This window comes from Lasioglossum baleicum, chromosome 17 (assembly GCF_051020765.1).
Source record: "Lasioglossum baleicum chromosome 17, iyLasBale1, whole genome shotgun sequence".
Classification (NCBI taxonomy): domain Eukaryota; kingdom Metazoa; phylum Arthropoda; class Insecta; order Hymenoptera; family Halictidae; genus Lasioglossum; species Lasioglossum baleicum.
This window is the reverse complement of record NC_134945.1, coordinates 8,390,758-8,417,590: the sequence shown is the minus strand read 5'-3', so window position 1 is coordinate 8,417,590 and position 26,833 is coordinate 8,390,758. Positions and strand designations below refer to the sequence as shown.

General features: G+C 34.8%; 2 protein-coding genes across 7 annotated transcripts; one reads left to right on the top strand and one right to left on the bottom strand.

Moving 5' to 3' along the window:
- The first annotated feature begins 1,941 nt into the window (after positions 1 to 1,941).
- Positions 1,942 to 24,211, top strand: L(2)37cd (general transcription factor IIIC subunit l(2)37Cd). 6 transcript variants are annotated; one of them, XR_013010809.1, is made up of 9 exons: positions 2,208 to 2,481; positions 2,726 to 2,892; positions 3,072 to 3,248; positions 3,391 to 3,886; positions 3,960 to 4,535; positions 4,611 to 4,813; positions 4,895 to 5,078; positions 5,158 to 5,580; positions 5,669 to 24,211. XR_013010809.1 is itself a non-coding variant. In XM_076441718.1 (9 exons), the coding sequence occupies exons 2-8, from the start codon at positions 2,749 to 2,751 to the stop codon at positions 5,316 to 5,318; spliced, it is 1,941 nt and encodes a 646-aa protein (XP_076297833.1). In that variant the 5' UTR covers positions 2,208 to 2,481; positions 2,726 to 2,748; the 3' UTR covers positions 5,319 to 5,363; positions 5,451 to 24,211. The 6 variants fall into 6 exon arrangements, 5 of the variants coding, with proteins under 5 accessions (XP_076297837.1, XP_076297835.1, XP_076297836.1 ...); XM_076441718.1 differs by having other exon boundaries at positions 5,158 to 5,363; positions 5,451 to 24,211; XM_076441722.1 differs by lacking the exon at positions 2,208 to 2,481 and adding an exon at positions 1,942 to 1,960 and having other exon boundaries at positions 5,158 to 24,211.
- Positions 6,439 to 26,143, bottom strand: Slf (C-type lectin domain-containing protein slf). The gene is made up of 4 exons (XM_076441724.1): positions 25,984 to 26,143; positions 23,385 to 23,520; positions 10,640 to 10,819; positions 6,439 to 6,970 (listed from the first exon to the last, which is right to left on the bottom strand). Exons 2-4 carry the CDS (start codon positions 23,518 to 23,520, stop codon positions 6,588 to 6,590), a joined length of 699 nt encoding a protein of 232 aa, XP_076297839.1. The 5' UTR covers positions 25,984 to 26,143; the 3' UTR covers positions 6,439 to 6,587.
- Positions 26,144 to 26,833: the final 690 nt, after the last annotated feature.

Below are 26,833 nucleotides of genomic sequence, written 5' to 3'. Positions count from 1 at the left end.
CCAAGAAGTATTTGAACGTTTACCCTTTTTTGAAGCTTTTTGAAAATATTTTCTTCAGGAGAACTAATTTCTATATCAAAATCTTTAGTTTTGGAAGAAATCAGTTTTATAAATTAATTATAAATTAATTATAAAACAATTTTTATTCTGCATAAAACTCTGCAGTCTAGTTACAATTAATTTTTTCATGAACTGCTATTTGAAAATACGAGCAATATTTCCCTAATGTTCAAGAAAGGAATAACACCCGATCTCGCTGGCAAAGAAATGCAATATCGCCTAACTTTTTATAGACGTTCGGAGTGGCTAAAAATTAATTAGATGTGAGCAATCTGAGCAAAGTATAGTTTGTTTGTGAGTCTTTGCGTCTTTGAAAGTCGAGATTTAATTGGAAATACGCGCGGAAATCCACGACACAACGTTGGTACCATTGACATCGATTGAATTATTTAAAACTGCCTATTATACAGCTGCTTTGGTCCCATATGTCCATACATAATTCTCACAAGGTAAGTCTATTAGGTATCCACGCCTTCTTTCCAATGACAAACACGCTTATTAGAGTGCCAGTTTTCTCGGAAACTCTTATTATAATCTTTGTAACTACGGAATTTCCAATTTGCTGTTGTTCGACACTGGCCAATAACAATTTTGATAATCAACGAACGATTCTTACAAATTTTTATGCACTCAACACGAGTCAATACTCAACACTATAGCCATCAAAGCTATGCGAATGATTTTGACTTAGAATAATTATGCGGACTCTCCCAAATATAATATAATGGTATATTTTTTTAATAATATTATAAACATTTAAACATGTTTAAATAATGTTTAAAGAGAGCGGGATCCCTATGACGCAGCTGTTGTCGGATACTTGTCGGCCATTTTGCAGTTTATTAAAAAAATTAAAGATCTAAGGCAAAATTTAACAACACCAAAAAATAGAACAGACCTTTTTCTTTGAGGACCGCTAAAAAATTTTGGAGTAGCCTTAATTTTCAAAATAAATTGAAAAATTTTTGACAATGGTAAGGTGCTTTGTTCCCTTCGCACATTCGTATAATGTTATACGAAAATATATTATTATATTTGGGAGAATCTGCAGAATTTTTCGAGATAAAAATTGTTCATATCAGTTACAGCAGAGAAAATCCTTGAAGTTACAAATCATGTAAAATATATCCAAACATTAAGAATATACATATATAGTATATATATATATATATATATATATATAGTTAAGTACAGAACTTATGACAATTATTTTTTTTATAAAATATAAAAATATTCGAGCTATAGTATAATTAATATCATTAGAGCTAATTTTCTGTATTCGCTATAACACGTACGATTTTGAAACTTAAATTTATTCAGGAGTCATTAACTTATAAAAAAGTATTTGTTTGGTACGGAAATTATGAATAGTTCTATAAAGTTAAAGTTATTCTTTGTAACTTGATTGTCGAACAAACTGTTTGCTGTGAACTTTGGATAATACTATAACAGAACGTTTCTACTGAAAAGTCGAGGATGAAAGATTCACAGAGGACTTAGGATCGAGTTACTTATCAGTCGATAAATATATATACAGTTCATAGAACTTCCTGTTTCATCAAGAACCGAACGCTATAACATTACTAAATAATATATAGCCTGTATAATTATATTGACGTTTCCATTTATTCGAAAACTTTTGCTCATAAGTTTCGTGGCTACCAATTATTGTTATATACAATGCATCGACTGTATTAACCTCTCAATGATTTCACAATAATAAAATTGATACACAATAAAATTGATTTTACACAATAAAATCATTTTATTATGCATTCGCCCAAATATTTTTTGACTGTACTTTGTATTAACGTATGCAAATGTGCATTATTTCTGTCTTCTTTAACTTAAATATTTAATTGTAGAAAAGCCTGGCCTTCGTATGCAAGTTTTAGGGCGGGTAAGAAATATTTAAATACATCGTATTTCGTTGCTTCCGATATCACATTTATATATATTGTCTTCCTGTTTCGTACATGATTGACAAGTACAAGATTGACAGTATTACAATTAATATTTACCGGTGTGCCAGTATGTATTAAATAATCCAAAAATTTCATTCCGTTGTATACTATTTTTGTTATGCGACTGAAATCAAGGAAAATGTAATTTATTTACTCATTTATTTTTGCACTCATTAACTGAATTTCTTATAATATTTTACATAATTTTAATATGCAAATAACAAATTTATTTGTTACTAAAAATGTTTAAATGTATTGCAATTATTTTACGACATGTCAACTTTACCTATAGTTAGGCAACCTTTCTTACACTAACAATAAGATTCTTCCACGAGTTCCATGTCCCATGTGTACTTTTCTAACCTAAAAGTTTTTCGAGTAATTGATTATTTAGAAAAATGACAAATATCGTATATTAATACGCGTGTGATTTTTATAACGTATTATTTTAAGTACTGTAAGTAATACTAAATATAATAATACTTAAAAGTAGATATAAGGATATCAAAAAGTATATATAAATAAATATTTAAATAGCAGCTTTATTGCGTCTGTGAACTACCTGTTAAAAACTTGTATTTTGATTGTGTGAATCAATTAATATTTATTTTATCATATATACGCGAATGCAGAAAATTCTATACTAATTTATAATACCACTATGATTTTTTACATTGACAATATGATTTTTTACGTTTCAGGGTATTTAAAGTGAAAACAGAAAATGAGCGAACCAAGTAGTGATAGTGATGAAGATTATGATCCACAAGATGAAAAGGATGAAGATTTCAATATCAATGATTACCGTAAAGATCTAGGTAGCGATGATTCTGCCGATATACCTGAAACTAATAATGACGATAAGGATGTAAGATCAAATCAATGTAATCACATTTTTGCTTGTTCACAGGCTTTCGTGCACCTTATTTATTAGCCATAATTTAATATAAAAATTTTAAAGCATTGATTGTGGAGGTTGCGGTTAATATGACTTATACTGATTTAATGACTATTTCAAAAGTTAACGTTATACATGTATGTATACAGACATTTGAAGATAATCAAGGAGGACTGGATGAACAAGAAAAAGATGATTATATCGGACCAGTGCTTCCTGGAGGCCATAGATTCGACAGAAAGTTTATCTGCATTAAGTATCCTGGAAATGTTGTTAATCCAGAAAGGGCTATAACGACACTAGGAGGAATTAGTAGCATTAGCACGGTACAGTATACTTTTAGAATTGAGTACAAAGGCTGTCGCTCACTTAACAATACCACACACCAGATCAATGTTAATGCATTTACTGTTAAAAAAGCGACAGCCTATAAAATGCAAACTACCAACTATTTTTATGTATTAACAGGCAGTAAATACACCAAACCGGCGTTTGGAATTGAAGTTCAGACCAGATGATGCTTTTTGTAAACCGACTTGTGGTGATAGATACAATACCAAAGGATTTTTACTTAGAGTTAGAGTTAAAAAGTCGAGAGTGAAAAAGGTAGAAGAAGCTGAGGCTGATCAAATGAAGAAAAATGTGAATGCAAATAATGTTCAGGAAACAAAAGTGCAAGATAATATTAATACAGCACAAGTATCAGAAACTGGAAGTATTGAAAATCAGAAAAATAAAGACGAAGAACAAGTTATATCTGAGTTAGCTGATCAAGTACAATGTTGCAGTGTTAATAACTCAGATGATACTGTTGATCCGCCACAGACTGATTTGGGGAAGACTAAAAAAGACATACCGCCTACATTTGATAGACACAAATTCGAAGATCTCTCTAAAGACGAGGAATACGAGTTGCCAAAATTAAAAGTTTTAGGTCGGGTTGATATGGAATTCAAATTTACAAGTATGTATTATTTATACATATCATATTTGTATTGTGTTGATCAATTGAAAATAGATAAAGTAATCCTCTTTAGATCTTTGCGATTTCCAGTACTTACCGATGACTCAAAGCAAAGAGGACCCTAAAAAGTTAGAATATGTATATGACAAGATATACCCAAATAACATACCACAGTATTCTTGGTTGAAGAGCGATGTGCCTTATTTCTTACCACCAGCTGCATTCAGTAGAATGGATACAATTCAGCTTTACGTGCCGAAAACAGAAGCACAGTCGTATGCAGACAATATAATAGGGAAGAGTACAAAACGAAAATCGGGATTTTCGAATTTTATTTACTTCTCGACACCAGACGTTCCTATGAAGCCACCACTTGGTATAGAGACTGCTATGAAAGTTAAATTTGTTCAGAACACTCATTATGATCAAATACGTCGATTATTCGAAGAGCGACCTATCTGGTCGAAAAACGCGGTGATGTATAAAACGAAATTTTCTCATGATCGCTTGAAAATTTTACTACCTTCTGTCGCATATTACTTCATGACTGGTCCATGGAAAATTATGTGGGTAAAATTAGGCTATGATCCCAGGAAAGATATTACTGCAAGAAAGTACCAAACCTTGGATTACCGACTGAAAGCTATGCGTAAGTTCTTTGGGCATTGCAATTACATAGAAAATGCTATTTGGAAAATAAAAGCAATGTCTTTTCTATGTTTAGATGGTTTAGGGTCTACCGTAAAATGTAAGAGAAATTACTCGGAGTATACATTGCCATATAGGTCAACACCAGTTGGAAAACAAAAGACAGTTTTAAGTGGAGTGTTAACAGAACAATGTGGTAAAAAAGAGTTAGAGCTAACAGAAAGTGTCTATGTATATAGAGATGGAACTGTACCCCCGTCAAGGCAAATGTTTTATCAGGTTTGCCATTATTTTTATTTGTACCACCAAGTTCTACAAATTGATATGTACTCAAAATTTTATTGTTTAAATATCTTTTAGTATTGCGACGTTCTCGTAGATGAAATACAAGAAATGTTAGCCAAGTTGCCCGATCCTTTACCCACTACAAGGTGTCACGAGAAAAGGGGGTGGTTGCCAAGTGGTTTTGATGTACAATGTAGAGAAATCATTAATAAACAGGTTCGAGCTGTTTTAAGGAAGCGGATGAACATACCTCTCGATTGTATGTATTGTTGTTTGAGAAGTTGTTGACATACATAGAATTAAATCACAATAAATTTACGTTTTATTGTGGTCCGCAGATCCTACAGATATTCCTAAACATAGAAGTAAACGAGGAATGAAAATGCAATTGAATAAGCTCAAGGCTAAAAAAAGGAAAAAGAAGAATGAACCCAGTGAGGAGGTTGGGCAAGAAAAAGACGACGAAGTTAAGCCAAGTACTAGTACAGCAGACAATTAGTGATATTTTGAATAAAGTTTTGGACGAGCATTGTTTCTTACGCTGGTTTGTAAGATTTGATAAATAAATGTGAGATTTTAAGTATTTATATATGACTAATGTTAAGTAATGTTTATTCATAATTGTATACAGATTATCGGCCGAATTTCTATTAATAAATATGTTTACACCTTAATAGACGTTTTAACAACGAAATAGCTACATTATAAAAGTAATCCTGAATTGTGGGACGTATATGTAACGGCGAGACATTCCTTCAACTGTAATTATAAAACTGTTTTAGTATATATATATATATATAATTCAATCTGTATATCGAATCGTTAATCAATCAGTTTCAATCATTTCAGTTTTTATTCTTCGAAATCATTGAATACAAATAAATATTCTAACATTACGTTGGTAAGCACATATTGATTTTTCATACTATACATAATGATCTAATATACTATTTAAAGTATTTCAATGTTTTGTTTACAATTAGGGGAGATTCCATTGTCTTTACCATTACTTTCTTATATCTTACATCGCTCTTACTAACGGAAATAATAGTCTTAACCCACTAAGCCACAATTAGACACAGTTCTTCCTCAAGAATTTAACAAATCTTTTAGTTCTTTTGCATAGTAACCCGTGCGATATTTAGTAATCAATATTTCTAATATAATTTTCTAGCTTACTTCGTACTGTAAACTCGGACATATTCAATTTCTGCAAGCTACCAATCTCATTAGTAAGCACTCGAAATGATCACCGAAGGTATATCGTAATGACTAGACTACGAACGTTTATGCAAAATAAAAATTGTCGACATCGATTGCAAGAAACTATAACCATACACAATCAATTTTAACAAGATGAAGCCAATATATTGACATTGTTAAATTCTTTTAATATTTTCCACTGTTTTGAATAGCATTAATTCGTTTTTCTCATAGGTGCATAAAATCCGCAGTCAATAATAATGACCAAGTGTCTGCAAGCCGCAGTGAACATTGTAAATACTTTTGTATGAACGCAAGGAAATCGATCAATTTTGGAGTAACAGTTCAGACATTTGGAGTGAGGGTTGCCATTGAACACCATGTGGCCCAGAGGGTTAAAAACAATTGAATGCCAATTTTGTACTTAAATAGTTATTTATTGTAGAGGAGCTTTCTGACAATGGTTCTTGTTTCCATTCATTTTTTGGCTGGTGTCTCGCCTTAAGTTGCAGAGACGAATAGGGCAGGTGCTGATGATGTGAACTGTTTACTCAGGACTTTTCTTTTACAGACGGAGGTTGGGGTTGGTGCTGCCTACGTAGTTCAGAAGCTCCTCAGAGTCCTCACAGACGAAAGGTTTCTGATGATAGCAGGCCACGTCGTGCCAGCTGATCCCGTCTTTGTAGACGTTGTTGAGGACGGACAAGCAGGACTCGTTGGTGCCGTTTATGTCGAACTCGGCGTTATCCGGTTGCCTGACTTTCTTGTGACCAGTTTGAGACCACGGGTTGAAGTTCCAGCCTTCTGGGGTCTGGTTGGTTGGCGCCATCTTCTTCCTGTTCGCGGACCAGAACCATCCGTAGAGGGCCTTGGGCTCAAGGTCACGGCGGTTCTCGCAGCCCTTGAAGTCGCAGAGGCGTCCGGACGTCCAAATGTAAGGAACATCGTCTGAACAGAAGGTATTCACCGATTAGAACAATTTTAAAAAATGGGTTATTTCATTTCATGCATGTATAACTAAAAAGATGAAACACAAAATTGTTAGAACACGAATTTAAAGATATTGCCATATTATGTTTGTTTTATTGAAATTATTGAGAAGTAGAATATGCTTTCATCTCACTTCTGTCTCTTATAATTAACTTGGACAATTTTTATTTTTCATATAGATCAACAGCTTAGCGATAAGGCTAGTAAGTTCAGCTGCAATTTGAGGTATGTTATTTTAGCCCCTCGCACTTGAATGACTATGAAGTGCCATTAACTCTTCTATGCTCTCACATTTTTGTATTTCTATCAACGTGTGATGATTGTGTAGACGAGTGTGTCATATTTTTTGACTCCAAGTTCATATTTTCTTGAATTATTATTAAAATAATTTTATCCATAAAAATTATAGCTAATATATACATGCACCTTTTTTTTGTTTAATGACCTGCTAAAGATTTAAGTGAGGTATGAGTAAATACACTTAATTAATGGCTTCCAGGACAGAGAATTGAACAGTATCTTGCAAAAAATATTCGATATTGTAATTATTATGCTAGTATGCAGCTATTCTGTAAGAATATACGGTAACAAGGTTAAAAATGTTAGAAGAACTATAGTAATGTAAGTTTTGGGTTAAAATACTGGTTAATGTTTGCAAATATTATTCATATATAATAATATATGAAATATTAATAATCTGTTCTAAAATAGTCTTGAAATCGAGTATATATCAAGTACAGTTGAATTAGGAATTATTTATTACGAAAATATAAAGCAGATTAAATTCAGAATATAATTGTCCTTGCGCACGTGAGCTCGAAAGATTGATGAGTTTTGTGATGCAACAATGTATATAAAAGGATGAGATTCCTCAGCCTCAACCTACTTAAAGATCCCCCGCGTTTTACCTTGAAGATTCAGTCGTTAAATCACTGACTTGGATATTCTAGAACCTTTGTTATGAACAAATGGTGTACCTGTTTTTGCGAAATCAGTTAATCCCATATTCCACAATTATATGTATTACATTTAAGCTACGTTTAAAAGTTTGTATATGTATTATATATTGAGTATTTCTAACTTATTCAAAATGAAACATAAAAAAATGTATACACCTTATTCTTTAAATTGACAAAATTCACGCACATTCGTTCAAAATGTATTCAGATGAAGATAAATATAAATAAAAAGACCAAAAATGGTATTTCAATTAATTTTGATCGTCAGTATTAAAATTCTAAAGAGAACTGAAATGTAGAATGCGAAACAAAAATTATCATATGATGAATGTAATATAAAGAAAATAACTTTGATACTTTGCACACATTAAAAATCTGATTGATCTTGAATGTAATAATAATAAATAGTTCAGAATCTTGATTGAATTTGATTGACAAGGGTGCAGTGAAATAAGGTGTCTAAAACGATCTAAATTATTTTTCGATAATCCTGACTCAATTGTAAATTCAAGTGGATATTGTGTGAAATCGGAAATTTCGTATGCAGCAATCCGATAGATCATATGCTGTGGAACTGATTCAACAGCCGTCAAAGAGCATCCAATTCTCGAAGGTCATCACTTGAGCGAAACAGATCGCGGAGGTTGTAACGACGTGTTCTCCTGTGTCGATATCATCGATTCAGTATTATTTCCATCAGAAATTCGTTAAAACCCTGTCGTAACTAGCTTAGAAAGTTCTACAACCACCGGAGAGCTAACCGACACCGAGAGATACAGAAGCAACCGACTTCGTGAGCAATTTATTATATAGCTAACCAGTAACTTTCATTCTCGCGAGGCAGATAGTTCAGAAATTTCGAAACGAACAGTTTCAGTGATTTATTAACGTCGCATCTCCAGCCACGGTAGTTTCGTCACGACACGCGAGAAAACACGATGCCGATATCCTGGCATTGTTCACAGAATACTTTCTTATTGAACTAGATCCTTATCAATCAGATTCGCACATATTTAGATCTTTTCTGGAATACCTTCTACAGGTTTTAAACAATAGATTTTACTCGTTAGTATCAAGAATAATTTACAATTAAAAGAAGAAAATTTAGATTATCTTGTACAATTTAAATAGTAATCAATTTAAATCATGGTTATTTATGACAATTTAGATTGTTTTAGATATCTTCTTATTCAACTGCATCCTTGTTAATCAGATTCACACACAGGTCTTTTCTGAAACACCTTCTACAGGTTTCTACAAATCTTCTTACTCAACTGCATCCTTGTTAATCAAATTCACACACAGGTCTTTTCTGAAATACCTTCTACAGGTTTCTAAAAATAGTCTAACTTGATTGTAAAGAACTAAAGCTAATTGTCAAGGTGTTTCTTCTTGAGATATTTACTAGAGTCGAAAGTAATAAAATAAGCCTGCAATTTTCCATTTGACCTATTCATTTTTGCCAGTAGTGCATAAAATTCGTAATCTAGTGACGAAGTATAGTTATTTTCGCTGTCCACGTGCCCATCATAATCAGCATTGCGAAATTGTATGTCATTATACAGTGGTATCTCGTTTTCATAACGAGTTCCAATTAATTCGAAATAATATATAATATAATAAAGAATGCTTTATTCATTTTCACACATATAACGAAGTACGTTTGAGTAAATGTCTACCGAAAAATCTTCAGAATAATTGTAAAATAAGCAAAGATTGAAAATTTTTTAAGATTTTTGCACAATTTTGTACAAAAGCGCGAAACATCGCAGTCACAATATAAGTGATATAAGCATGTTGGTATAGCAATCTCTGGTTGCCATATATGATGACTAAAAGGGGAACTCGATAGAACAGACATAGCAATTAAAAACACCGGCATAAACTGTTCCACAGTCTATTCAAACTGTAACCACCAAGGCTGAGAAAGACAAACGGTTTATAGCTGCGACCGCAAACAAACATAGAGCACATAATAAGCTGCCACCATAAACATGGAAACAAAAGTCCACGGATCTCGATTTCCATAATAGTAGTGGGTGACATATTCTCGAAGCTCTTCGATCATACCTTGTACTAGTTTTCTAACATGTCCTAGTATTGGAAATGTCCAAATTAGAAGCGTTTGAATGAATAGTGACGTTTATGCAAATCTTTATTTTTTAAAATTATTTTTACCTCAAAAAAGTAAGATACAATTTTACTTTTTACTGTGATGCACTCCATTAAATTTCCATAGAGCCATTTATATGAAAATATATAGAATAAATATTTCTACAAAGCCATTTATAATTAGGTGCACAAAATTGTTTGACAGAAGTCGCACTCTGTTTAAACATTTTTTGAACATATTTAAATGCTCATAATGTTATTATATAAAAAATATACCATTGTATTCAATAGGGTATACAGAATCATTCTACGTAAAAATCATTCGTGCAGCTTGTACGGTTTAACCAGAAGAAATTCTTGAAGTTGAGAACTCGATGTTACCTTTAAAATTAAATTTCTCAAAAACCGGGGATGATAAATAAAAGTCAAGATCCATAGTAATATACCTACTTATCAAATAATAGCCCAGCTATCGTAAAATTGGTGCTGGACAGTGTTATTACTGTTAGTCCAATAGAAGTATAAATAAATACTGTAAAAATATTGTCGAACTCACTTTGCTGAATAAGTCTGAAGATTAAGTTATTCTCATCTTGAGTTTCGATCGACACGAGGTCCATGCAGTATTCCCTGCAAACATTTCTGGCGTCTAACCAGTCCACCCTCTGGTTAGCATGAGCGGGAATATGGCCGCTGTAGAAGTAGTTGTGGCCCCTGTAGTTGAACTCTTTCGGCCCTGTCGATCGAACAAATAACAATCATTTTTAGTTCTTTCAAGATCACTAAAATAAATCAGCTAACATACAGTAAAACAACGAACGCAAAAATAACTTGTTTGACAAATATAATAAAGGTAAATAATGAAGGTAAAAATTCTGTTTGACCAATCACTCGACTCGACCATGATTTTTATGTTCTTTTCCAAAATGTGACCGTCCAATACGAGCACATCCCTTTCGCAACCACGTCTCGTGAGAATCTCATAATGAGACACCCGTCATAAATCGTCGACGGGAGAGGCATTCCTGCATAAATACCAGGAAAGAGTGTAAAACCGTTGACATTTAAGCACACGATAATCATGTGCCGCCGATTACAAATCCACCTCTCGGCCATACACGCGCAGCTTAAAGATAATTGAATCGCACACGCACGGGCTCTCCATTCGATAGCATATTCCTCACCTGGTATAGCCTTTTGCAATTATTATTATATTAAATATTCACCGGTATAGTTACTGTACATTGTACACGCCTGTGTAACGCGGTCAGAAATTGTTTAAAACGATTACACACATGTCTCTTCTATGACAGCAAGTATATATTGTTTTTCTAAACCAAAGTCTATTTAATATTTTACACTATTTCAAATTATTTTCTGTGCATATTTTGTACATATATAAAATATATACATATAATACAATCGTTTTAAACAGTTATAGAGATATTATATTTTCATAATAGTACTCTATAAAGTGAGGTATAAGCAGGGTATATGCATTACGTTATATATACTACAAAGATTATGTCAGGCGACAGCCTTACGATGGTAATAAAAATTAAATAAACGAATACTATCTTTTAAAAGTTTTTAATCGGTCGTTGCTAATGATCTTTTTCTGAAAAAGTATGTCAAATCACAGACTGACATCTTGTCAATTTATTATTATTTATTATTATGTTATACGAAGTATTCTTTCGTTTTATACGAAGTTGTCAATATCGTGTTATAAAGACAAGTAAAAATACACACGTTTACTATCATAATCCAAACAAGAATAATGTTCGCAGCGTATAAATAGAATACTAATATTCAATTCATTGGATTGTTATTGTAAAAGGCGACGACATAGAAAAACGTCGTAAGAAGAAACCATTACACGTTTCTCGTTTCGCAGGAGTGGGATTGCGATTAAGGCGATTATCGTAAGAAGTTCCTTGACACCATCGTGAGATGTGCGAGCGCCTCCGAGGGCGTATAAATGTTTAATGAACGATGATATAACGATCGTAAATTGCGAGAAGGAGAGGAGAGGCTCCCCTTTCTTTCTCGCAAGTGGCAGACGAGAGACTTGAACGCACGGATGGCGCGAACGCCAGGCCTGACGTAACGGAAAAAATTACATTTTGTACTGGCAGTGTATCGTCTCAACCCGAGGTTCGTTTCTTTCCTCGACTTTCCCTTTTCTTTTCACCGAGGTCTCCTTATCGGCAACCTTCTTCGATTTTCGTCTCCGGAAAAATTGTCGATGTTTAAATGGTGATCATTTTGTAAAAACAAATAGCATAACCAACAGGCTGAACTCATTTCAAAGCTTGAAGCCTCTAAGATATTTTTACATGACGCAGCAGCTGGGAAACTAAAGACGCATTTTTCTAAAAAAAATGCTGCGTATTCAAACGTCTCCAAAAACTTTCGAAATTTGTTCTCGTGAATGAAATTACCACGGATTTAAAGGTTGAAATCTCCTATTTACAATGACTCCTTGAAAACTGATGCACAATTTTTTTCACCGTTGAAGTGGGCTGCACACCTCTCACTTAAAACTCGATAAAACGGCTAGAAAAAATTGTGCATCAATTTTCAAGGCGTCGTTGTAAAGAGGAAGGTACAATCATTGAATCTAAGGTGGTTTCAGTCACGGAAAAAGTTTTTCAAAGTTTTCTCAGATGTTTGAATTGCATTTTCGAGAGAAAAGAACACGTCTTATGAATCACCCCCAAAAAATCCTACAAAATCAAAATAATTGAATCATTGCTATCAAAACTGTAAACCCTAATCAAGTTTGAGTTAATGGTATTAGATATGTCAATTGTTTGGTTCGAAAATGGATTGCTTGTAACGGCTGAATAGAACGTCATTGAACGTGCATTTCTCTCCTTTCTGCAGTAAATTTCCTGCAAGTCAACTCGTACAATAGATGTCCGCAACAATGAACACAGGAACAATTACGATATCGTATGCGATCGCCAGCATTGTGCTTCAGAATAATCGAGAAATCCACTTCCGTCCCTTGCCAGCGGTGTTTCCTTCCCGTTTGCTTGTGGCGAAGAAGCTTCTGCTCCTAATGGTGGATTGTTATTTCTACTTTTTCTCCCTTGTATTGGACGCTGGCCTATACCATAGTTGTTGATGAAGGAAATTTAAGACTCGAACAGGTTTTTGTCGCTCATTGTTGTCTTTTTCACTTATTCGGTGATAGTCAGCGTGGACATAATGTTAATAAAAAAAGAAGAAGGCGACAAAAACTCGCTCGATTTCGCTTCGGTGTGGACACAGCTTTAGATAGCCGAACCCGCATATCCAGGGAACTTTCTATTATTCGCGTGACAACTCAATAAGGATCAACAGGAACGAAATGACGGTCCGTTTAGCGTACGTAACGGAAGAAATCGAGAATGACAGCGGGAGACTATCTTCTCTTAAGATCCCGAAGCCGTTTTCAGAACCGAATGGAAAGCGAGAGCTTTCACAAAGGACACGGACCCGTCGAAATGTTTTTTTAAAGATAGAAACGCTTAATGTATGCGAGCCAGGTCAATATTTGCGGACGATATTTGCAATGAAACATTAAGTGGGTTGCCGTTCCTCGGAAAGGAAAGAAGAAAGTTTGCTCGCTCAAAATTCACCGGAAAAATGTGACCGGAGTCGATCAGTATTCTTTTGGGGGACGTATAGAGAGCCGCCCTTTTTGTCCACTTTGTCGTTTTAACAGTTTCAGTGTTTTACTTGTACACAGACAATTTTTCAATTTTTAACGATTCCTCGGCAGCAGGGGCCCTGTGCACAAAAATGGTAATTTCCAGAGCTATAAGAATCCTAAACTGTAGTTGTCTGTTATTTTTTAGGCAGGGAAAAAAATAAGAAAATTTTACAGTGTTTTTTCCGGGTAGGGCCATTTAAATATGGCGGGTACAGTTGGCAGAACGAGTAACGGAGGGAATTATCTCGCGGGAGTGGCGTTGTTTTCTTTCGCAACGATTCTTGACATTTTCGTGGCAACGGAACATCGGCCTTTTGTAAAGTTGTCAGTCGGACAGAGCCTCACGTTGCGACAGCTGATTGTTCAGCTCAGCGCTGTCATAAGGCGCTTTAACTTTGAAGCGATTTGTTAGCCGAGGATTCTGCCTGGTGTCGGATTGGTTTGCGCAATTTTGATTAAAAACTACTTAGAACGGGGTACTAATACGACGATTCTTTCGTCTTTGTCAGTTTCGCTGAAAATGATTAGTAACAGTTCTTGAAGTGACATTTATGCAAAATAAACATTTTCTGCACCGGTTGCAAGAGACAGGAGCCAGACACACATTTCATACTTTCTTTACTTATTTTAGCACATTAAAAATATTATTTTCATGCTCTAAAATTATTTCAATTTATTTCGTTCTATATTTTTAAATTGTAACCACTCATTTTTGCAGAAATCCACTCTGGTGTATACATTATATGTATGTAAAAATAATTAACTAATCTAACAAGTAATCTTACGAGTAAATCAAACAAGTAATGGTCGAAAGATTAAAATCCGAAATAAAGTTACAATCGACGTACTATAAGAACCACGAATTAAATTCTACATATCTTATTTTATTCCCATTCTTATGCTATCATTATGATTTTGTCCATTTACAGAAACGTGTGTTGTAGTTAGATATGCATAAGATAAGATAACAATGAATTGGATACACGAAAGACAATGTAATTTAAATAATACACCTGGTAAAACAGGTTCTGCTATGTAAATTGAATGACGAGTCCAAATAGACGAAACGTTTCCTTTCTCTTTAAATTAAACAATTCGAAATTACAAATCTAAAACAAAGGCAGTCTCACTGTTCCTTTGCTAATTCTATTCTCCTGTTAATGATAAGAACTGTGAGCCGATAAGATCAAATCTCTCGGGCAGAACAAACGTTACGAAAACTTCGTTGCTATCCCACGTTTGTTAAGAGTTAATGAAGAAATGTAATAACTCTGTTATTTTTTTCTTATCAAATTTAATTCATCCTGTGAGTAACACTGCTCGGCGCAATGTTACTGCAATTTGCCTAGTGAGCAATATTGTTACGTCAATTTATCCTGTAAGCAACATTGCAAAACGCAATATAATTATTCATTGTATTAGATATTAGATAACAGATACATTAGATAACATTATTCCTAATACACTAATTGTCTCGTGAAATTCACGTGATTTTTTTTGCACTTCTTTCTTTATAACTTTGTAACTTAATTATTGTAAAAGTTCTCATTTTAAACATTGCAATCGTGCTGACCGTAAATAATTTCTAAAAACAAACGTTTCTAGATTGTCTTTCTTCCTTTCTCATACTGTATGTAATATGTACTGTATACGTGTTTCAGTTTTAATTTTTCCTGCAGTAAAATCTCCTCGATTTCTTATTAAACTAAGAAGTGTGACGTTTCATTAACTTTCTAGTTGTTTTTCTGCATGATTAACACAAGTGGACGCGCCTTGCATTTTTAGGACGTTTACTTTCACTGCCATAACTACTTTTCCATTAAATGCTGTAGGCATGATCAGAGATAGTACTATTCGAATCAAATTAATTTTATGTTCATTGTACTACTGATAAAGTATCGTATTTTACACCTCAAATATTTTTATATTATCATTTTATTTATTTTTAAATTATTTTGTGTTACTATTATAATTTTCTATATTTTTAAAACCAAATTTTTCGAATATTTATTAGGATTCATTAGATAATTTCATTAACAGAGAAACGACTGATTTTTTATACAGTAGAGTGTAAATAAATAAAAGTTTTCGAATAAAATCTTTTCCACGAATCATTGGAGGTAAGTGCAACACGTTTATGTTTATTTTATAGTTGCCCGCACAAGGTTCTGTAATTACGTGTATTGCAACAGCTTAAGAAAAATTCATTTTACGGAGAACATAAGTATGGCCAGCACGATTGTAAAATATTGAAACAATAATCTCGTACTGAGCCAACCGATTAACCAGATGATCAATTATTATGAAAATGGCTTGGAACCTCTTAAGACACGAATTCCTGGCTCGATATAAACTAATGTTGGAAGATTCATTAAATTGTTCCGGCAATTAGGCTTTAGTATTGCCAACATGCAAGTAATCGACCGGGAAATTTATAATGTGCTCATTCCAAAAACAATATAATCGAAAAAAACGATTTAGATGAATTGGGCCACTGAATATTATATTGTTGAAACTTGAAGTAATTATTATTAACTATAACTTGGCGACAGAAGATTGTATATATTTAAATCGATCTTGAAAACCAATATAAATTAATAGAAATATTTAGTCAATTGAATAAATCAGTTACGTTCTAAAAATGTTATAACCTGAAAAATCTTGATGTTAGACGCCTAATGTTTATTACTAACCAACTAGTATTTTCATTTATGGAGTAAAACATGTACCAACGAGTTGAAACACCCTCCATAAGGGTAGGTTTTCGTTGAGCATCTGATCAACACTATCCAGAAATGTAAAAGAAAATGGAACATTTCAAAAATATATACAATACAAAAAAGAAAATTGTATTAACAAAATGAATCTAAGGACTGGAGGGGGTTGAAAGAGGAAAGAGACAGAAAGGGGGACACGCCTAAAGTTGAAGTAATTAAAGTAGGGTATTAAAATTGAGTAGATAAAATTAGAAAGATTGCTCGACATTCGCTCGGTCATTCGCTCGGTCATAGACAGAATTTCAAAATGGTCGCATTTCCACGGTATTTAATCACGTGAGAGGCACGAACGGGCCGTGGGACTGAATCACCTTTGCCGCAATGGTGCAACGTAATGATGTTCGGATACAACCACAACTGTCTAACATCTTCCATCCCAATGATTGCATGCCTGCCCCCCTGGAATGCTCGATCATCCGACGGCCGTTCGGTCGGTCTCATATAATGCCGTTCCATCCACTTACTAACTTACAATTAGTAACAATGAGAGGACACAGTCACGCATCGGATCGATGAAATCATCGAAAGCGGAGTTCCTTCGTGACCCCGTTTTCTCAGAGCATCTGCGGGAACATCATTTTATTTGCAACCCTTGTGTAACCGCCATTTTTTTAACCGTAGCATCCTCACGCTGGAATAACATACATATACCGTGGCGAACGTACAAGGTTTCTGCCGTTCTTCTGGTAAATAAAAGTCCTTAATTTCGATGGAGAAATACAGGATATTTTATTCACAGTATTTGCCATCCAGAGTCGCCAGATTAAGACTCGTCTCCTCACTTCCCCTTCTACGACGCTATTCCCCCAAGCTACCGACACGGCCTGGTCACGTGACGCGTTTCGTCTCTGTCGTGCATGTGTCACAATGTCACGTGACTAATCCGGTACTGGCAGAGAGAGGGTAACTGTATTCCCCTCAATTCGAGTCAATTCCCCTGATGGTGCAGTTGCACCTCCAATGCACATTTGCAACAAAAAGAAACTTGTTGCTCACGCTAGACTTGGACTCGTGTACTCATTTTTGCAACTTCTTTGCATACCCATGCTACACCGTCTCAAATTACATACAGGGATTTTATTAGTCCTGAGATCTACAGTTTTTTCTCATATAAGACGATGGCTCGGGACCAGTTTTCGACGTATTACGGACGGAGGTATCTATTTGGCTGAACTTTTCTTCCAAATATGCATTAATTGTATAAATTAATAAATATTGAATCTAGGATATTTTGCGAATTTGACAAAACTGAGACGACACAAATTAAAATAATGAAAAGATTAAATGAATTAAGAAAGATATATCCAATTTTGAGAACCAATTCAAGCAGAAAATGTTTATTTTACATGAAGATCCGCAATCTAATTATAACTGAGTAATTAAATGTTCACTGTGTACGATAATCGAGATTCTACTGATACCTAATCGATGCATACATTGTAATCGAAGCTCCTCTACGATAAAACCGCAATTTGATTTTCATAGTAATCAATATTCATCAATCTGGAATGGTGTACGAAGAGGATGATGACGGATTTAAAAATATCGATAACGCAGTCGATCAACCGTGCTAACGGTTAAGTAATTTTTACCGTTACAGCATTGACATAAATCTCGCTGGAATTAATTCACCTGCCACGCTGACGTTAACCCGGGAATAACAAGTGGATAATTGAGTTGTTTTCTATCTAAACAAACGCTTACAAATCCCTAACAACTTCATAAGATCCGTTAGAACGGTCTCCATTGCGCAATAACCTGCCCAATTAGATATACGGTAGATAATTTAATCTCTTTTTGACGACTGATGATTCAACGACGTTCTAGCATGCTACTACGGTACTGTAATTACATTACAAAGAAATTATAAAAGCGAGATACAACGGTGATAAAAAGATAGAGAGAAAAAAAATAGTCAGGAAACTTCGTTTCCGCGACGAAGACAAAGAGTTTATAAGAAAAGATTGCTTCCAGCGCAATCCTTCTATTAATTTTCTTGAAACGACAGGCTCCGACGTTCATTTATTACCGTTCGCGGTAAAAAATATAATTGAAGAATGTAACAAAGAACGGGGAAATCGTCGCACTTAATTTTCGTACGTGGACTTAGGATCTTTTTGCGACTACGAACTTTTATGGACCGATTTATACAAATTGAGAGAAGAAAAAATTTGATTCTTTATCACTAGACTGCGGATTTTATGCATTTATGGTATTTTTTCACATTCTTGTTATTTTTATAAAGTAAACGAATTATTTTAGAGTCAAATCTTGCTAGTCGTTAAATCTTGCTTGCATAAAAATGTCACAGGAAAAGATTGCCTTCAGCACAATCAATCAATTAAGTTCATATTATGTAATGATAAAACTAAAGACGAAACAACATAGCGAACAAATAAATTGCAAATATGAGTTGCCAACAAAGTTACTTAATTTCTTTTACAATGATGTCGAACATAACACACAAATATTGCGCAAAATGAATTTAAATAAAAGATCGTCTTCGATTCCTCAGTGGGTACACACGGGGGCAAGAAATTATTGTTCTCGCAGTAAATTGTTTAAAACCGTTCGTTAAAATACTTTTATTACAGCTGACGTCACGAACGGTTATGAATTAACATTTTACGCAGCGTCGTTGCACTAAAAGAGAAAGTTCTGTTGCTGGGACACGTGTGTGATATTTCATAGATGTGAGAACCTTTAATCAGTGTGCATCTTTCCCAAGTCGATCGTGTCTCTGTGTTGTAATTTGATTATAAAACGGTGAGATTTTTTAACGGAGTTCAGTGTTTAATGACGGAAATGTCATGCGGCCGACATGGTAATTGAGAAATACTATAGGGTGTACCTGGAAAACGCGATTGTCCCGAGAAAAGTGAGAAAAGTTTCAACGTGCAACGTAATCTTCTAGAGGGATGCACATAAATTATATTTTTCATAGTATTTTCTTTCGTAAAGAACCACGCATGAACATGAACTACAATTTGTATTAATTTTTTAAACTATTATTTATATGGCTCTATGAATAGCATAGTTTAACTCTATCTGCCGTATTTTGATATGTATCCAGGGTGACCGATTTTTATTTACGAAAGCAACTCTTACTGTTCTTTTAAAATTTTCTAAGCATGAATTTTATTCACTCTATTACACATTCATATCTTTTATAGATTGAGAACAATATTATACCAGTATTTTCATAGACATATAGAGATAGACTGCGCCGTCTTATGGGCGAGTTGAAGCCCACAATGGCGGCGCGCGGTACAAAGAGTGAGAGAGAGAGCATTAGCCGGGGTCCATAGCGCTCTCTTTCCAATTGATGTATTTATTGATGTTTTATTTTTGTTTTTTGCCGCCATTGTGGGCTTCAGCGCTTCGTACAGGCCGCGCAGTCTATCTCTATATGTCTATGAGTATTTTAAAATTCTTCCAATCTTTTGTTTTAGAGTACATCTACTAACTTTTGTCATAAATGCATAAAATCCGTAGTCTGCTAATGATACTTCAATTAAACTTTTCAAAAAGTTCGTTATTGTGATTCTAAACCCTGATGTGTAGAACCACAGCCCTCTTTTGGACGCGTGCCATAACTGCCGCGAGTGAACAAGGATTATGTTGCCTTAGCTAGCAAGTGCAGTTACCTGACTATCTGAACGTGGACTTGTTAACAGGTCACTGAGACGACGGCGAACGTTAACTGTCGTCTTCACTGCATACTTTCTCGTTGCCAAGATAAGCAAAGCCAGAGACCTGGGTCGCCTAGAGTCGCAGAGCAACACTTAGCACTTACCGTGCTACAAGATACCAATGGGTTCGCCTAACACGGTACATGCTTGCAACCACTTGAAAATTGTATATGATGCTCATCTGGTGACGCTGTCTATTTTTTACCAGCCACTATTGCGTGTGCAGCGAGTCAAAACGGGATAAAGTTATTTGATTTTTCCTGTCAATTGCTAAGAAATTCTCCTAGGATTGTTTGTATGTCTTATTATTTGTTGGTAAATTTTTCACCTTCTTTGTGATAAGAAGTGACAAATTTTCGGTTGAGAAGAGATTCGAAAAGCTTCAATTTATACAAAGATCCACAGCTGAATCATATGCGGAAGACAATTTGCTCCATCAGCTCGGATAATCCAGTGAATCGTGGATTAAACAAGAATTGTATCGCGTTTGGACTCATTCGTTCCCGAAAAATGTGGCAAATATATTGGCAAAAGTTTCATAGTGAAACAATCGAGCACCAAAAACAGTTCTGTTACGTACTGTCTCATCGATGTGTGCAATCTTTTGCACGTGAGACAATACAGTATCCGCTACGGCCAAGCGGGGTTCACCGAAGATGAAACAGAAAGAAAATGTGTCGATCGACGATCCTTGACTAAAGCAGCGTGAAAAGCGAGCCAACCAGGTGCCAGATTGCACAATAGTCCAAGTAGCTGGTGTCACGTGCCCGCTTTTAAGAATACGCGACAGAGGGATTGCGCGAGAGAGCCTTCTTAGCGTATATCAGCAGCTCTAACCTCGATTTCTTTCCGTCGGCCGTAGAACGTGCCGATGCATCTAAATGTCCTGGATTCACGGAAGCGTTCACCGATTGTTGTCTCGCCTACGCGGGAGCGTTGCACTCATCCAGCTGTCGGAATTTTAATAATTAGGATGATCCTGTGCCCTTACGCGCCCCTCGGTCACTTTCTCTGGAATGGTGTTTTCCAATTCCAAAAAGAAACTACGTCTAACATTCCCTACCGGGTTTGTCGCAGAACCAATTTTCACCTATTTTTCTCCTATAGCAAGGTTTACTCCAATTTTGCCTGATATTTACTCTTAGAGCAGGATTTGACAAGATTTGGAATGGAATTGCACCAAATACCGAGCGATCTGTTTCCGCATTAGGTTCCGAATTTGTCGACGAGCTTTGCTGGCAAAAAGATTCATAGCAAATAGGGACACCAAATTCTACTCCAACCATGATCTTCGAACCAATATGACCACCTTTTGCTCGCAAGCTACGATTACAAACATTGATCAATATTTGCTCGAAGCAGGTTTGGCTAACTGGGATATTCGTCACAGCATCGGCACGTTATTGAAAGTGGCATTACTCTGATTGAAAAGTTATTTGTTTAATCCACCATCTAGCGGACTTTCGATTATCCGAACCAATTTAAAGTGATCATAGAAAAATTTAAAGCGACCATATACAACAAGTCTTAATATGCAAATCAGTTAAGATTTAATCTAGCACATGCTCCACTTTTCGATTAGTTCGGATAACCGAGGCTCTACTCTATCGCGGCTTAAACAGGTAAATATGATTCAAACTGTACCGTGTTTGGACTCATTTGCATTAGAAAAATGTCACAAATGCGTCGGTGATACCTTCATAAACAAATTATAAAATTAATTGTAAAACATAAAATTGACTTCTGATATCTCTAAACATATTCACATATATCAAGAAACCATTATTATCACACTATGCATTTCTTTAAAATCTTACAATTTTCATGAGTAACGCAAAGTAGTCGTTACGTAGTGTTTGAAGGAGCGAAGGTGTAATTATTACGATTAAATACAATTAAATATCATAACGAAGATATTAACGAACGATTTTCCGATTTGTTTTCGACGCATCAAAATCTGTAAGAATCGTCTGCCAGTTACATTGAACACAAAACAGATGTCGAACAGTATAATCCGCATACTCGTGAGCAACTAGGCACTCTAATTGCAGCCTATCTCGATTTTCACTCCATTCTAAAGGATCCATTCAATGTCGAATCGATCAATCAGTCATAGAACATCCCTCCCCTCTCCTCCCACGAATCGATTACTACTACTTCAGCTGCACAAAGTATCGAAAACCAAGATTGAAACTAGTTTCCAAGGTTGTAATAGTTAGAAAGTTTGTATTTATTTAATCTCTAATACCGAGACCGTCTGCGCGGATATTCCGGGAGTTACTTTCAATTTGAGTCATTATTGACAGTCTTGGCCAGAGACACATCGGGAGACATTGTTATTCATAATTGTGGACAAACTCGGGGGAAGAGTTCAACCCTAGGTTGAACGTAAAATTCATAGACAATCAGCACTATTAATCACACTGTAAAGATTTATCTTCTGCAAGATATACATGTAGCTGAACCCAAAGCATAATTCTTAATCAATTAATAGCATTATTAACGGTATACATATTTTTCTTCTTCAAGATGCACGGTCTAGCTCTGAAGTTTCGAGTGGTATAACTGCATAAATCAAATGAAATTATAGCTGCATAGTATCAACTTTCAAAAACAGACCGTAATTCCGTTGAAATGAGAATTAATCATTTAATCAAATACCTATTAACTATAGTCTATTATTCGAAAGACAATATTTGACGTTATAATAGCTATCCGCTCGGTCGATCTCAAAGAAGTAGGTTCTTAAATATACATATAAACCAACATTTCTTCCTAATGATTTAAATGAGTCTAGTCAAGGCTGTCATGAAGTGGTCGAAAACACCCACCTGACGATGGTTAATTAATCAAGAACGTCGCTTAAAAGTCTCCCCACGTCGTGTTCCAAAGAAATTTCAGGAACCAGGAAGTGTTCTTTTTAAGATTCTGACTATTTATAGACCACTGGAGACTTCATAGAGGCGTCCGAGAATTTGTTTCGCTAATACTTCTTCAATCATGCATTTAAGTGTTGAGTAAAGCGATGTTCGCGCGAAAAGTGTTTGAATGGTCGTTGATTTTAACCGGTAGCCTCGTGTAAACACGAGAGAACGGTGTTTGAACGTTGGAAACGAAAAGTCTACTTACGGTTTGCACATTTTTGCGGAATTGGGAGTGAGAGGAATCTTCCTGGTCTGTTGCTTTGTGGCCGAATTTCGTTGATGGCGGGCTCGGCGAACGCGACAGTCGCGAAAAGCACCACGGCCAGTGGCACCAGCATCATCTGCAACAAATTTGCCAATTTTCTATCGTGCACAAGATCGTCCGGCAAGAATAGACTGCGGGTTTCATGTATTTATTACGAAAAATGGGAGGACGAAATTTCAAACATAATAATACAAGCTACACATACATAAATATACATGTATACGCTACAAGAATAGTTTTAAAGCTATATAAATTATTATTTACATTGTATTTTATACATATACTTTTTAGCTATGCATATACACTACCGTCCATACCTATTTGACCACCTTCAGTTTATCGAAAATATACAAAATATATTTAAAATAAGGCATCCCAATGTAACTTTTGCCAGAGTATTTCTTTTATACACTCATACAAAAGTGATAATTAATAATACAGATAATATTCAACATCAATTACTGTGAATAAAAGATAATAAAAAAAATTGAACGAAAACTGGTCTAGCGGACACACTTAAGTATGGTGGTTTCAAGTGTCTCTCCGCTCTATCTGTTTACTGTTTCCAGGAAGAAACATTAAAGTAGCTTGTTGCTCGAATGCCTCGAATTCTAAACGCTGTCATTAACCCAGCGAGGTGGATATATGTATTGATGAACGAAGTGTTTAATAACTTTCATCTATTTACTGGTAAAATCCTTAACATGTAATGCATTATAATGTGCTCCTATGTCAATCATATACATTTATATTCATTCTGCTTCAAAGTAATTTAAGTTATAACTAGACTGCGGATCTTTATGCAAAATGAAAAATGTTTGCATTGATTGCAAGACACAGGAGCCAAATAAAAAATTGTTTATTCTCTTAACTATCTTATCGAATTGAAACTAATGCACCGATGTCCTTAAATCTTTTTAATATGACCACTGCTTTGAATTATGCCTATCCATTTATTTATCATAAATGCATATAAAATCCGCAGTCTAGTTATAACGTCGATATAAACTTTTACATTCGATTCCGCTAAGTGGTCAAATACTTATGGACGGTATTGTAAGTAATGCACAAGCTATACAGGAGTAGGTGTAATTAAAAATACTAAAAACATTAGAAGAATTTAAAAATACCGTTATATTATTTTCAACCTATTAAACAGTTGTTGTAATTCAGGTAGAAAATTTTCATTTTGCATAAAGATCCACCATACATAAGTTACAAAAATAGTTTCATGATTTCTTTTCCAGAAACCAATTGATCACAACGGTCGAGGATGTTGAACTTTTTCTTTGTCTTTCTCTACAGTCAGTTGCACAAGAATCGTCAAAGAGGACGAAAAAATACTATACACGATACTTTTAAGATAGTCAGCAAAAAAATCGGTGAGAGCCGAGGCAGTGAATACCAATAGACGAAGATAAGATCGTGACTCCTAGGCTCATTGTCAGTTTCCCTAAGTCAATGGGAGTTTCTCTTAGGGAGTGTCAATGCAACGAACTTTCGTGGCACTTTTTTTTCTGTCCGATGAAAGCATCGGACGTCTTAAAACGAACGGATTCTTGCGAGCACTGTCATTTCAAGTCATCTCCATTTTTCTATGGCAGTGTTAACGATCTCTGACTGCCTTATACAGTTGATTAGGTTCGTAAATGGGTTTCGAGGGAGCATGGGTTTCCTCTAATTAAAAGCCGACGAGAGGAACGTCCATCTTATTGTGTAATAGTCGTTAAAGTTAGTCGGTGCCGAGTTCAACAATCTTTTAATTAAATCAGTAAATTTAAATTAAATTTAATAAAAAAATCAGAATTTAAATTAATCAGTAAATTAAATGTAAATGAAGCACACAACAGTCTTATTAGAGAATGTATGAAAGTTACAATAAAATAAAGTGGAACCATTAACATTAATTTTAAAATATTGAGAGACTTTAGATATGTTAACAAATAATTTTTTTGTACTATTTACAAATTACTCATTCTATCGTGAATTTGGTATATCAGTCCTGAACAGAGAATGAAGCTTATAATACTCATATTAGAAAACGCACGGAAGTTAAAATAAAATACAGCAAAGAGGGACCTCCAAAATTACTTTTAAAAATATAGGGGCGCGTGAAGTACGTCAATAAATACAGGATAATGCCCAGGAAAATGGTACAAGGAATTTTTTTAGCAAAAATAAAATAATGAACAATATAATTGTGCATTCTAAATAATAGTTTCTAAGGAAGAAGTAGCGAATTTAATAATTAGTTTCTAGCATCCCCATACAACAACGCACAGCGATGCAGGACAGTACCCAACAAAATTAGACAAGGAATTTTTCTAGCAAAAATTTATTTTAAAAATATAATTGCAGGTTCTAAACAACAATTTCAAGAGGTGTCATTCAGCGATCAAGAACGGCCCGTTTCACTTTTTCGTGGGGAACACTTTTCGGCCCGTTCTTGTGCGTACATCAAGATTATGGTAATAATGCGGCGCCAAGGATCATGCGAATCGGAGCACTGATCGCCAGGTATGTTTAGTCGATCACTCACCTTATCTCACTTGTCCCTCGCTTTTCGTTTGATTATCCCGGAACGAGTATGTACGAATCGGAGGACGAGCCCGACAGCAAAAGAAACGTGGTCACTGATAGGATATGAAGAGACGGGCACCTTCACCGTCGATTATATAGAAATGGTCCCCACCAGGTCGGAGGACTCATCCCACTCTGATCTGAGTCACAAGGACCCATCTCTTCTCGGCTCGACCTTACTCGTAATTAGTCTAATAATTGGGCGATCGTGCGTTCGGATTTTGTCACGATTTTCCTCGGTAAAAACAGAAAATTCAAGGAAAGAGAAATTGCCTATACACGAACTGTTATAACTAGATATTCATGCAAAATAAAAATTATTTGTATCCATTTCAACATGAGCCAGATAGTACTAACATTATTCCATTTTTAATTTTGATAGGCTGAATTTAATATATTGACGGTCTTTAATTCTTTTAATCTGACTAATATTTACCTTTTAATAAGTTTATAATCATTTTAAATCAATAGAAACATAAAAATTTGGAGCAATTTAAAGGATTTAAAATTATCTATACATTATTTTCAACTTATTAGCATTATTAGAGGAGGAAATAAATTTCTATTTTGCTTCTGTTACGTGCTAGTGATCCAGACAATTTTTATATTGCAAAAAGATCTTACGGGGATCATCCTGAACTCATTTTGAAGCGTAAAGTGTCTACTTTCAAAGTCCTCGGTTACTCTTTTCAAAGATCTGTATCATGCGAAATGGCATCATATCTCAATGGGGAAGATACTCTTTCTTTCGAGAATTTGTCAAATTCAAATGACTCTAGCCGCATCAAAAAAATTTATTTATGATTAAA